Source organism: Miscanthus floridulus, chromosome 4 (genome assembly GCF_019320115.1).
Source record: "Miscanthus floridulus cultivar M001 chromosome 4, ASM1932011v1, whole genome shotgun sequence".
NCBI lineage: Eukaryota > Viridiplantae > Streptophyta > Magnoliopsida > Poales > Poaceae > Miscanthus > Miscanthus floridulus.
The window spans coordinates 16235330-16249601 of NC_089583.1; the positions used below are offsets into that span (position 1 = coordinate 16235330).

Genomic DNA, 14272 nt, shown 5'->3' on the forward strand with positions numbered 1-14272 from the left:
ATAAAGTTGAAATGCTAAACTGAAAGGAGTTCTATATCTACAAAGACAAAAAAATGTCATTTTCTTCTCCAGTTCTCCGTGTCTTGCACCCCTTCTTTGCCACCCTTCTTTGCTCAACCTGACACCTCCTTTCCTCAAATATCGTCACCATCGCCAATATCATCTTCTGATAATTTAACATCTGATAAACCTGAAACAAGAGCGAGTAATGAGTTATAAGGTGTCGTTATTGCTCAAACAACAATACTCAAACTAACAATATGCTACTTTGTACAATTCAAAGAAAATGTACCTTCTGCTCTCAACCAATCCTGCAGGCATACTAAGGCTTGAACTTTCTTGCTTGTTAGTTGGCTTCTGTAGTCACTAACAATTCTTCCACTAGTGGAAAATGCAGATTCAGAAGCTATAATCGATGCGGGTGCTGCAAACACATCCTTTGCCATACGAGAAACCACAAGATACTTTGTAGAATGCATCATCCACCACTGCAGAATATCAAATTTCTTTTGTCGAGGGAAAAGATCATCTTGCAGATATGTGTCAAGCTCACTTTTCACTCTCTTCCTTTTTTGTGCTGCAAGATGTTGTTCAAAGTCTGCCCAGCAGTCATCTTCATCAATACTTCCATCATTGGGCTCTGGTTGTGAGTAGTTTAAATCAGGTGCCATTGATGAATATGCAGAAAACAGATTTTGCAATGTGGCCTTTACCATTTCAGTGTATGCTGGACCTTTATCACCAAAACCAGCGTCCAAACGAAATGATATAAAACTGAGCTTAAACCTAGGATCTAGAACTACTGGAACACATATCTGCAACAAACATATGTCCCAGTATTTCTGAAACTTTAGTTTCATTTTGCTCGCCATAACTGCAATGGAAATATCTGTATTTGATTCCAAAGTTTCTATTTTTCCTTTGACTTCCCATAGGACATGGAAACTGTGGTTTGTTGTTGGGTATAATGTACCAGAAACTACATTTGTAGCATCATAGAAGGGTTTGAACACATTGCAAAGTAGGTCTGCCATGTTCCAATCTGTATTAGAAGGCTTGTCCATGTAATTAGGATCTTGTGACTCCATAACATCAAAGACTGTCCTATACTCTATTGCAGACTTCAGCATTAAATAAGTTGAGTTCCACCGAGTTGGAACATCAAGAGACGGTCTCTTCTCACAGGATATACCTAATTGTACAATGATTTCCTCGAAACGCTGTTTACGGGCTTGTGAGCTTCTAATGTACTTGACACTATCTCGAATGCGGTCAGTAGCACCATCTATCACCTTAAATCCCTCCTTGACAATAAGGTTCAACACATGCGCTACACAACACATATGTAGCAGATCACCATTTCCAAGCATAAGGTGTCTTTCTGAAAGATTTTTCCTTAAGGAACCAACCATGTTGTTGTTGTTCTTTGCATTATCTAATGTGATGCTAAATACCTTGTGCTCTAACTTCCATTCTTGCAAACACTTCAACAATGCATTAAACAAAGTAAAACCATCATGGGGCGAAGCTACAAGACCAAAACCTATTATTCTCTTCTGCATCATCCAGTCATTATCAATGAAGTGGTAAGTAATGCACAAGTAACCTAGGTTCTGATTTGAAGTCCACATATCAGCAGTTAGACAGACCCTTGAATTTGAATTTTTGATAGTTTCCCGAAGGGCTAACCTTCGATCCTCATATGAGCTCATAATATCCTCAGCAACTGTAGTTCTAGACACTATGGTAAACCAAGGATTTAAGGTAGCAATAAATTTCTGAAACGGTGCATGGTCAACTAAACTAAAGGGCAGCTCCTGCAATACGATGAAGTTGACCATGGCTTTACGTGACACCTCTTGGTCAAACTTCCAATTCTTCAGAGCTAGTGAATCAGGGGATAGTCCTGTGTTCATGCTTTCAACCAACTGGTTCATTCTAGTCCTTTCTTTGCACACTTTCAAATGCCTACGATAAGCACTTCTACCATTATCTCGAGTAGCAGACAAGAACTCCAAACAATGAATACATTTAGCTTGTACTACTAGATTCCCCTCATAAATAGGCTCAAATTCTTTCCACACATCAGATCTAAGTTTACGTCTCTTAATTGGTCTTGATGCATCTATACAATAAGTATGTAAATATTGATTAGTACAAGCATTTACTAAAGTATACATAGTCAGTAACTAAAGGCATCTCATGCAGCAAGAAAATTCATCTAAAGGACCAGGATAGTAGAAACAGGACCAAGTAATAATGAATTATCGTACCAATGAATCAGTTTGCCCCCAACTCAAATGATTCATAGATGCAGCAACAATGGAAATTAAAGATGCTAATGAAAATTTTGAGACATAAACTGGTTGCTTCAATATGCAGGAAGTTAAATCTAACCTGGGCCAAGATCAGGAGAAATAACCATTCTTGTATCATCAGATGAAGACGAAGATGATGATCTTGCAGATAGTACTGGAGACTGGCTCATCCTTGGTGACTGTAGCATTCTATTAAGTACCGGAGATCTCACATAATGCACACGTGAAGCAGATGACTTCCTCTGCATTCCTTCTGAATGATTTGAAGCATTAACAACAGATGACTTCCGTTTCAACAGCAAGGACTTGATCCTATCCACACTCCTTGATGCTGCATCTTTGCCAAGATTAGGAGAAGCAGTCGTTCTTGTATCATCAGGTAAGGTTGAAGATGACAATCCTGCACATGGTGACCTCTGGTGTTTGGCTCTGGAGTGACGCATCCTTGGCGATGCTACGATCCTATTCAGTAGCGGGGACCTCACAAATTGCACGTTCGAAGCAGATGACTTCCTCCGCTTCTCTGTTGGAGGCTTTGGAGCATTAACAGCAGATGACATCCGTTTCACTAGCAATGACTTCTTCACGTTCACACTCCTTGAAGTTGTATGCTTACTGCTTTGTTGATCTGTTTCTTGACCACTAAATTCTTCTATCGCAAGCTCAGATGGCAGGGTTGCCATGTCCACACCAGCACATCTAGATAGAATACAATAACATGATAAGCTAGAGGACAACCAAATGGACTGATCAAGAGAGAACTGTAGAGGACTGATCAATCAAATTTCGTGTAGCAGTTTTGATCAGCAAAAGACTAACAAATGTTTGCAAGGTGCCATTTGTACTTTGCATGCAAGAAAAATCTGATCCTGACAACCACCGCACAAATCAATAAAAAGTCTTTGATCACATTATCTTACTAACACTTAACACATGTAAAATTAGAAAATAGCTTTCAAAGTGATGATCCCACATTATTATATATTCATTTTTGCTATTACAGATTTCTAATTCCTATTTGAATTCACAGATTGGGCAGTACATTTCATCAAATGGTGGAGTTGTTACAGCTGAAGAACTGGCACCGTTTCTTGATGTGCCACCTCCATCAGAAGAGTCCAAGGCATGGGAACTCTTTCCCTAAGTATTGCTTGTTTTGTTAAGAGATTAAGTTCTCTACTCCCTGCACCTGGGAAAGCAATTTACTCTTCCTTTGAATAATAAACTGAGGGGAGGCTTATCGTATTCATATTTTCATATCATTTCTTGAACTGCAGGACGATTGTCAAATATGGCCTACACTTTCAACCCACCCAGCTAACGCTGGCCAAGGGCCAGGGGGGGGTGAGGGGGGGGGGGGTATTACTGTTTTTTTTCTCTCTATTAGGTAGCATCAAAAAATTGGAATAAACAAACAACCCCAATCATGTCAGGTTCTCTACTATAAAATACTAGAAGATCTCAATTGACTTGCATGCCTAAGTATCTAATCCTTGAGATTTATTGCAAGTTTCCAACGAAGAAAAATGATAAAGGAACATGCAATGTGTGAGTAGATGTAAGAAAAAAGGTTCTGGGAAATGCCATGTCCTGGATGATGAAGGGTGCAGTGGTGGTTTCAGATGCCATGGAGGCATCAGCCAAAGCAAAAACACCCTTACATTACATGCACTAGTTCCTTCATTTGAGGTTGAGGAAGAAGGGGAATACAAGCATATGGGGTGCAACCATCACACATCAGTAGTACACAGCGAGTTAAATGTTGCCCACCTTAGCTGACAGATAGCTCTGCCTGTGCCAGCTACATACTAAAGATGGCATTTTTCTGAGTAACTTAATGGTTTTGTTTTTCTTATAGGGCAATATCCTGTATCGATTCCCATCGCTGCAACGTACTGCTTCATCAAAAAGTGGTAGGAGCAGGGAATATGTGGGTACCAAATGGTCAGCAATGTTCAGTGGAATTGAAAAGTACTTAGAGGAGAAACCGTGGAAATTCAGGTCAGTATATATCATTGTCATCCTTAGTGAAGTTGAACTAACCCAGGCTGCAATTTTACCAAATAAAGAAGTGTGAAACTCCCATGATAATTTTTTTAGATTTGTAATACAATTAGTGTATGTGGATTTTAAATGTTATATTGTAAATACGTTACATCAGGAGCATAATGCATGAGGATCTAGAGATTAGGCGTTGTTATATAGGTTGATTCATTAAGTGGTATTTTTTCATTCGCTCTAAATTTGCTATTTTAATCTATTCTATGCCCTTCCATACACCTACCTGTTGATTTTGCAGTAAAGCGAATGCATCAGAGAAGGCAATAGTTGCTGGTTTGGGAGGACTCAATCTCTTTGGTGTCATCATTCTTGGAAACTTGTTGAAGTAAGAATTATAATAATTCTGGCCCCACATATCATTGATATGTAATGCTAACAATATGTATTAAAATTTATCATGAAGGCAAATGACAGTGACACCTAGTGGACTAATCTCATTTGCGGCACAGTTATATCCTTTGCTTCAGGTATGGCTGGGCTTGATATGCCGGTTTAGTACATATCGTGGTCATTACTCTAGTCACTCCATTTATGCATATTTGGCCTGACAGAAATCACTAGCCCTTCTCTTTTTAAGGGAGTTTCCAAATGTTGTGAATGTTGCAAAATTGATGATTATTGAATTACCTATAAATTAATGATATGTACTGATACAATGTGATCATTTCTAGATATACGCTGGCTCCTTTTTTGCAATACCTTTATTTAGATGGTTTCTGCTACGCAAGACCAACAATAACATTAGAAAGAGGAATAAGGTCAGAGAACAGCGAGCTCAGGAACTCGTGTCACCAGATTCTTCTCTAAGAAGAAAGGTAATAACAATTGAAGTTCCACACAACTCTATGTAATTATTTTTCCATTACCCATGTGTGGATCTGTTTGGAGAAAATCAGGATGGATTTGTAGCATTCACAGAAACCTTATAGACTAGACTTATTGCCGCACGGTAATGGTAACTAAAGAAATGGATGGATTGCCGCGATCGAGGATGCAGTACCTCTTGGCGCGCTTGGGATCGATGGCCGCGAGCTCGGCCAGCTGCTCGGGAGTCATGGCCTTCTTGGCCTCCATGACCTCGGCCAGCGACGCCGCGGCATCCTTCCCCGCGCCGCCGCCGATGCCGGGCGAGAAGAAGAGGCCCGAGCCGTCGACGGAGCTGCTGTGGCGGTGCTTGGGGCGCGGCGGAGACGAGGTCTCGGCGGCGCCGTCGCGGTCGCGGTTGGAGGGCCCGGAGGACGAGATCTTCTCGATGTCCATGAAGGTGGAGAAGAGGTCGTCCTCGGAGCCGATCTCGTCGAAGGCGTCGCCGTCGGGGCCGCCGCCGAGGCCCAGGTCGTCCGGGAGGCGGAAGGCAACCTCAGATCTGGCCCGGCGGTGGCGGTGGCCCGGCGATGGAAGGGAGAGCAGAAGAGGGCGTCGCGGGTCTCACGGGTTGCTGCGAGCCTTCTCGCTCGCCCAACGGGCTCGGAGGTCTGGAAGTCTTCGGCCCACGAAAAAAATTGCAGCTGGTCCACAACAGCCACGAAGCTCAGTTTTGCGGGACGGGTGGGCGGGTTACGTTAACAACCCGCCCCGCCTGCAACTTGACAAACAAGAGCACAATGTAGACAAGTATTGTTTCCTTGCAAAAATAACAAGTGCTACTGCTGTATTGGGGGCGGAACTCGTCGGTGTTTTGCTACACAAGCTGGGTGTAGACATGCCTGCCCCTAAACACAAGTTCGTTATTATAGTATAATGTAACGGTAGGCAGTATTTTTGAATAATATATGGTGGAATTAAACATGATATAAACAATTCACAAAAACAAATTAGAAAGGATATACTCTCCTACGACCTTTTCCAGGTGTGTCTCTCGATGAATAACGTCGCAAAGACTCTGGGTCTGTTGATCATGGGCGATGACATTGCCACACCTCGGTGCACATTCTAATCATGTCACCGATCTTGGCCTGGCCCTCTCATGAAGGAGGACTTAATCACTTAACAGCGTTGTGTACGGACATACATGCGTATGTGTGCGTGTGAAGTGCGTTTGTTGTGTGCATTCAAGTTGTACCGATAAAAAAACGGAGAGACTAGCATCCGGATGTCCGGACGCCCGCGCCTGCTGCCCATCCGTTTTCATAAAGGATGCAGCTCGTGCTCTGCTTCGCCTCGTGCTCCACGACTGCTGCCTGCCCATGAATGAAGCTTCGTGCTCCGCTTCGCCTCGTGCTCCGCATCTGCTGCCCGTCTATGGATGCAGCTTCGTGATGCGTGCCTACTGCCACGTCCATGCATACAGCTTCGTGCTCCGCGCCTGCTACCACGCCCGCTTCGCTTCCTGTGCGCATGCGGGGACCGTTGCGCCCGAGGGGACCACCTTCGCCTGCGCCCCTTGCCGCATTTGCTCATGAAACACTTGCAACATAAAGCATTTGCTACAACATATGTCCGAAATAGGTGACTCATCAACTTATAAAAGGTCTAAAACGCTCAGTACTATGCAGTAAGGAGATCCTAAGGCAGAGCTCTTGTTGTGTTGCCATGAGACTGATAACCAGTTTTTTTTAGATAATGGAGGAGACTGATAACCAGTAGGTTATACAAATTCTTTGCAGTTGCATCTGCACATATATATTTATGACATATGAGTGCGTCGTGTATGTATTTGCCCACACGATGTGGTGTGCAGAGCTGCAGGTGCATAGAGATGAACACACACGTTCTGCCTTGAAGCATGACCTGGGAACGTTTTGTTAGAAAGCCTGTTATCAATCCTCCTCACAACTCCATTTACAAGCACTGAACCCGTACGATCTGATACAATATGGGAGGAATTAGAGTGAGGGATAGGCAACAATCAAGGAGTCAGCAGATCAGACTAGCTAGGGTGAAGGTACATGGAACTATGGAAGCTTAGATGGAATATCTTGGAGGGAAGAGAATAAACAGTAGAGAAGCAGCCCAGAGAAGACGACGAAGGTGGGAGAAGGGCATCGATGTAGACAGGATTGATGTTCCACCTACTCCATTTACGGCTCGCAACACCATCGGAGAAGGGCATCGATTTGATGTTCTGTGTTTTTGTCTGATGGCATTGCGAGCTTAAATTGACACCTCCACCAATGGCCACTGCTCTTACAAAAAAACGATGGGCCGCTGCCAAGTCCAGGCGTCCAGCCTGCATTTCCTTGGCCCATAGTGGATGCAGCCCACAAGACCACCCTGACAATCCTCTCTCCTCAGAATTCGGCATTACGCCCAAGCCGATGGAAATGTAACCATCCGGATCCCATATTCCCATGTGGATGCAGCTCGAACAAGGCCAAACCACTTGGTCCGGAGCTAACCTGAAGTTGCCGTCGTGTTTGGTTTGCGTCGCCGTATGATCCGGAATGATCCGATCCAAAAACCAAAGCTAGCCGTGCCGTTTGGTTTGCCTTATTGGACGGATCCATTCGTCACCGACTAATCTATGTGCAAGTTGTTTCCTGTGACCATCTAGCTCCTCAGAAAGAAATCATCGGACGACCACGTTCTCCGTATGTCCGATCCTAGTCAAGATGAACCCACCGGGATCAACTCATTCCTCATGATATGGTTCCTTGAACCAAACACGCTGGGTTCATAGCAGCCCAAAAGAAAAAACGCCTGAAAGTCCGAGAATCTTTAGTACCATACCGAACCAGCAGCCTTCGCACCAAGGGAGGACCGCCCTTGTCCCTTTCCTTTTTTCACCCAGCCTACTTATTAGCTTTGTTTCATTAGTTTAAGGCAAAGTCCATGACGAAGATCTTTCTATTCGTTATAGGTGATAGGATCGGTCTACTCCCTCTCTCTCCCTCTATTTTCTTTAATGCAATTTAGAGACAAAGTGCATTGCGAACTAAAAAAAGATATTAGGGAAATGATTAAAAAAAAGATACATACTCCCTCCCACTAGTATAGAAAACTTAATGGAGGCAGACAAAAACGATTAATAGAGACGGGCAACGCAACCGCTTCCAATCAAAGGCCTCAATAAATCGCGAACTTCCGAGATGGTTGATATTCCCGCCCTCGGTTAATCAATAAAAAAACAAAAAAATCCAGAGAGCACGTCGATGAGGCCCTTGAGCCCATTGACAAGCCCACCGAGCCCATCCGTGCGTGCGCCGTCGCCGCTCGTCGGATCTGCCTCGGCAGTGCTTGATCCGCCACGCCCGAGCCGGATCCGCCGCTCCCGAGCATGAGCTCGCCGTGTCCGCCGCCGACGAAGCCATCGAGCTAGATCCACGCTGCCACTGAGCGAAGGAGGGAGTCTGAGCCCGCGCCACCATGCCGAGGGAGGGAGGGAGCTAGGTCCGGCTGCCGTCTCCGCGGGTGGGGACCGCCCCGCCGTGGATTTGCGCCGCGGACGTAGGTGGGGGCCGGCTTGCCCTGGATCTGCTCCGCAGGAGAGAGTTCAATGACCACCTTCTCTACCCTGGATCCATGGCGACCAGAGCACAGCAGCCTGGCTTCACCATGAGGGAGGGAGAGGGAGGGACCTACGATGGAGAGGGGGGCCTACAAGGGAGAGAAGAGAGATTGAGAGAGGAGAAGTGCGGCTGAGGGAGGGCGCGCTGACGACCTACGAGGGTGGGAGAGGGAGGGACCGAAAGGGACCTACGAGGGAGATAAGAGAGACTGAGAGAGGTGAAGTGCGGCTGAGCTAGGGAGAAGTGAGGGAGAGGTGAAACCCTAACCGGGTATATATAAGCCAGGAGGATTGGATACGGGCTTTGCTGGGCTTGGAGCTAGGCCAAGATTTTCCCAGGCGGGCCTTATAGTGTGCCCACCTCCGAAAATCAATTTACGGAGGCGGGCACCTTAAGACGACTGCCTCCGAAAATAGAACATATTTGGAGACGGTTGTCTTAAAACAACCGCCTCCGTAAATACATTTTCAGAGATGGGTATTTTCTGACCATCTCTGTAAATAAAAACAACCGCCTCCATTAATCGCCAGACATTAACTGAGACGGTTGGATTTTGTGACCGCCTCATTTAATGTTTGGACAGTGCCTCACAAATCATTATTGTAGTAGTGTCCGTAAAAAACGCAATTCTAGCTTTGAACCTGTACACGGCGCATGTCCAGATTCAAAGCTAGAATTGCGTTTTTTTAGGGTGTGGGGGGGAGTAGAGATCAAGGCGGTGAAAGCATCTAGGTCCCTAGTTGGGTTTCGGTGATTAATGACAATACAAGATTACTATGACTAACGTGTGTTTTGTAGATGCAATTAAGTTAGGTCATGGTAATGGAGATCAATCGGGCAATCAAAGTTGTCATGCCCCTACGATGGAAATTGTTTCGATTTTCAAAGGATGGACGACAAGGTTAAGGATGACTAGTTCTAAGTGTCGATTAGAGTTGGAGAGACACTTAGAGTAGTTTAGGACTTTGTTTTTCCTTTGGCCGTACTATTAAGGGGGGTATGGACGGATAGCTTGACCTAGTTGAGCCTAGTGAGTTAGGTGTGGTGCACATTTGTTAAAATTAGCTCTAGGTAGCTCCTATGAATGCCTAAGATCCTTTGGAGCAAACTTTATTCACATATGATCGAGAGTTGGAAGTGAATGGAGGGTCAAATACTGACCGGACGCTGGCCCCCGTGCGATCGGACGCTGGCCGCAGGGTCTGGTCAGTTCATTTGATCAGCTGTCTGTGTTCGGTACGACCGGACGCTGAAGGGGTCATGTGACCGGACGCTGAAAGACAGCATCCGATCGACTCCAGTAAGGTTCTAGAGAAGAGAATCTGCGACCGGACGCATCCGGTCAGTGCTGACCGGACCCTGAGGGTTCAGCGTCCGGTCGAGTCCAGTAAGGTTCCAGTAAGGGTTTTATGCGACCGGACGCGTCCGTTCAGTGCTGACCGGACCCTGCCAGCGTTCAGTCAATACATTTTTACTGGTTCATGGGTTGAACTGACCGGAGCGTCCGGTCAACACGACCGGAGTGTCTGGTCACCCCGTAGAAGCTCATAACGGTTCGTTTTTCAGGCTGCCTTATAAATAGAAGCTCCACTCGCGTGTGGAGTTACTTTTGCTTATTCCAACAGCTAAGAAATACGTTTGTGAGTGCTAAGAAGAGCAAGGTCCTAGTGAGGTGTTTGTGATTTGAGAATCCAAGAGTGAAACCTCATTAGTGAATCAAGAGTAGACAAGTGTGCATCCATCTTCTCATTAGGCTTCGCGTGGTCAAGTGAGAGTTCATGCTTGTTACTCTTGGTGATTGCCATCACCTAGATGGCTTGGTGGTGATTGGGAGCTTGGTGTTCACCCGGCGGAGCTTGTGGGTGACCCAACTCAAGTTGTGAGCGGCTTTGGGTGATTCGCCGCGACGGAGTTTCGAAGAATCAACCCGTAGAGAGCACTTAATCCTTGCGCGGATCAAGGGGGAGCTACACCCTTGCGCGGGTGCTCTAACGAGGACTAGTGGGGAGTGGCGACTCTCCGATACCTCGGCAAAACATCGCCGCATTCCTCTCTCTATTTACTTTGAGCATTTACTTTAAGTATTTACTTTGAGCAATTCAATACTTGTCTTTATATTCATAGAATTGCCATGCTAGAGTAAGTTTGAAACATAGGTTGCAAGTCTTTTGTGCGTTAATTTGATAGAAACACTTTTCTAGGCACAAGGGGTTAATTGGGCTATCCGTAGGATTTGATTATTGCAAGAAAATTGAGAATTAGCCCAATTCACCCCCTTCTTGGGCATCTTGATCCTTTCAATTGGTATCAGAGCCTCATGCTCACGTTTTTAAGCTTAACCGCTTAGAGTAAGATGTCTCACAGGGATGGACCTCCTCCTATCTTCGAGGGGGATGATTTTCCATATTGGAAAATTCGCATGGAGGCATATCTAGAAGCTCTAGGCATTGGAATACTTAGAGCCGCCTCTCAAGGGTTCCCAACACCTAAGAATCCCGCACAACTTCAAGGCGATGAAGTGAACTATGAAAAATGGAATGCAAAGGCTCACAACACCATCTTTAGAGGTCTTTGCAAAGATGTGTTCAACCGCGTAAGGAACCATAAAGACGCCCATGCACTATGGTCGGATGTTTGTGAGGGAACTAAGAGTGAGCGTGAGGAACGCTATCATCTTATGATTAAAAAGCTAAATTCATTTTCGATGCTTCCCAAAGAATGTGATAATGAGATATATTCACGTTTGAATGTTCTTGTAGAGGAAGTCAATGGGCTTGGACTTACTCAAATGTCGCCATCCGACGTTGTGAGAAAGATCTTGAGTGTCCTCCCCATTGACAAATATGGCCATATTGTGACCGTGCTACACCAAGGTGATCTTTCCACCGCTACACCAACATAAATCTTGGGAAAGATCAATGCTCATGAGATGTACAAGCACATCACCCCACAAGATGGCTCATCCTCTACAAAGAAGAAAGAGAAGGACTTAGCATTCAAAGCGAGTCAAGATAAGGGCAAAGCTAAACTTGAGTATGAGAGCTCAAGTGATGAAGAAGATGATGAAGAAAGTCTTGCTCTCATGGTGAAGAAGACTGCCAAGATGCTAAAGAAGCTAAACAAGAGTGGCATCAAGTTTGATGGCAAGAAGAAGAAGTTCTTCACTAGCTCAAGAAGAAAGCCAATCTCTGAGATGGATTGCTACAATTGTGGCGAACTTGGCCATCTTGCTCATCAATACACAAAGCCCAAGAAAGACAAGTTTAAGAACAAGAACAAGGGCAAGAAACATGACTCAAGCAATGAAGATGAAGATGAGAAGAAAAAGAACAAGCCATACAAGAAGAGAGATGGCAAGAAGAGGGACTTCCACAAGAAGAAGAAGAGTGGAAAGGCCTACATTGTCGGTGATTGGCTCACGGATATAGATTCATCAAGTGGATCATCCGATGAAGATAGTGACGATGAAAAGGTGACCGCCATTGCTATTGATCTTGCATCTTCACCGCCACCATCGCCATCATCCTCTACACACCTATGCTTTATGGCCAAAGGTGAACGCAAGGTAACTAAGAGTGATGATAGTAGTGATGATGAATATGCTAGTGATGATGATAGCGATAGCGATGATGATGACTCACCCACATATGATGATCTTGTCAAAATATTAAGAAAATACACTAAGATCATTAGAAAGAGTAGAGCTACAAATGAAAAGCTTGATGCTAAAAATGATTCACTCTTAGCTAAGTGTGATACATTGGAAAAGGCTAATGATGAGCTTCGAGAAACTAATGATGCTATATCATCCAAACTCAAGGAGCTCAAATCCTCCAAGAAAGAGCTTAAAGATAAACATGATAAACTTGAGTGGGTGCACAATGAACTCATCACTAGCCACAACAAGCTAAAAGATGAATACACTACTCTTAAGATTAATCATGATACTCTTGTTATTGCTCAAGAATTTTACCAAATGAGCCATATGATGCTACTAACCATGTTGTCAAGATTGATATAGCTACTTCATGTGATGATTTAATTGATGAAAGCATTGAGCATGGATCTAGTAGCAAAGGCAAGCAAGTGGTTGAGTGCAATGATTATAATGAGTATGTCAAGCTCAAGAGTGATAATGAGAAGCTCATGAAATATCTTGAAGAGATGAAAAGCCACAACATCATTGTGCTAGAAACTCTTGATCATGACAAAGAGTTGATTCTTGAGAATGAGAAGCTCAAAGAAGAAAACAAGAAGCTCAAGGAAGAAAAGAAAGATGATGCTCTAAAAGAAGAAAATAAGAAGCTTAAGTTGGAGAAAGAGCATCTCAAGATTGGATTGAGCAAGTTTGCTAGAGGCAAGCATCTCCAAAGTGAGCTACTCATGAACACCGTCATGAAGATGGATAGAAGTGGCATTGGATATATGGCAAGTGTAGAAAAGAAGAAGGCTCAAGCTCAACAACAACAATCAAAGCCAAAGCCAAAGCCAAAGAGATGTTTTAAGTGTGGACAAGAAGGCCACTTTGCTCATGAGTGTCAAACTCCACCGCCACAACCCTTGCCCAAGAATGCTAGACCTTTTGTTTTCAATGCTCACTATATGCTTAGAAAAGATTCTAGTGGAAAGATGAAAGTTATATTCTTAGGACCCCCTAACAAGAGTAGGCCTAAGAAGATTTGGGTGGCTAAGTCACTTGTTGAGAAGGTGAAGGGTCCTCAACAAGTTTGGATTCCTAAAGTTTGAATCTCATGTGTGTAGGTGAACTACAAGACCGGTGGAAGTCATTGGGTTATTGATAGTGGTTGCACTCAACATATGACCGGTGATCCTCGTATGTTCACCTCACTAGATGAAGAGGTAGATGGATAAGAGAAAATAACATTTGGAGATAATTCAAAGGGCAAGGTTAAAGGATTGGGCAAAGTGGCAATATCAAATGATCATTCCATCTCCAATATGCTCTATGTTGTTTCATTGAGCTTCAACTTGCTATCCGTTGGGCAATTGTGTGATCTTGGCTTTCAATGCTTATTCACCGAGAAGGAGGTTGTTGTATCCAAGGTAGATGACAATCAAGTAATATTCAATGGATTTAGATACAACAACTTATATCTAGTTGACTTCACCTTCGAAGATACAAACTTGAAGACTTGCCTATTCACCAAAACAACACTTGGGTGGCTATGGCATAGAAGACTTGCTCATGTTGGGATGAGCTCACTCAAGAAGCTTATGAAGAATGATTTGGTGAGAGGGTTGAAGGATGTGAAGTTTGAGAAGGACAAGCTTTGTAGTGCATGTCAAGCCGGCAAGCAAGTTGCAAACACTCATCCAACCAAAGCTTTCATGTCAACCACAAGAGTGCTAGAACTCCTACACATGGATTTATTTAGACCAACAACATACAAGAGTTTGAGAGGAAATCTCTATTGTCTTGTGATT

The 14272-nt window shown here is 44.2% G+C and overlaps 1 protein-coding gene across 1 annotated transcript; it reads right to left on the reverse strand.

Moving 5' to 3' along the window:
* Positions 1-134: 134 nt before the first annotated feature.
* Positions 135-3001, reverse strand: LOC136548121 (zinc finger BED domain-containing protein RICESLEEPER 2-like). Its single transcript, XM_066539753.1, has 3 exons — positions 2398-3001; positions 293-2125; positions 135-190 (listed from the first exon to the last, which is right to left on the reverse strand). The coding sequence occupies exons 1-3, from the start codon at positions 2999-3001 to the stop codon at positions 135-137; spliced, it is 2493 nt and encodes an 830-aa protein (XP_066395850.1).
* Positions 3002-14272: the final 11271 nt, after the last annotated feature.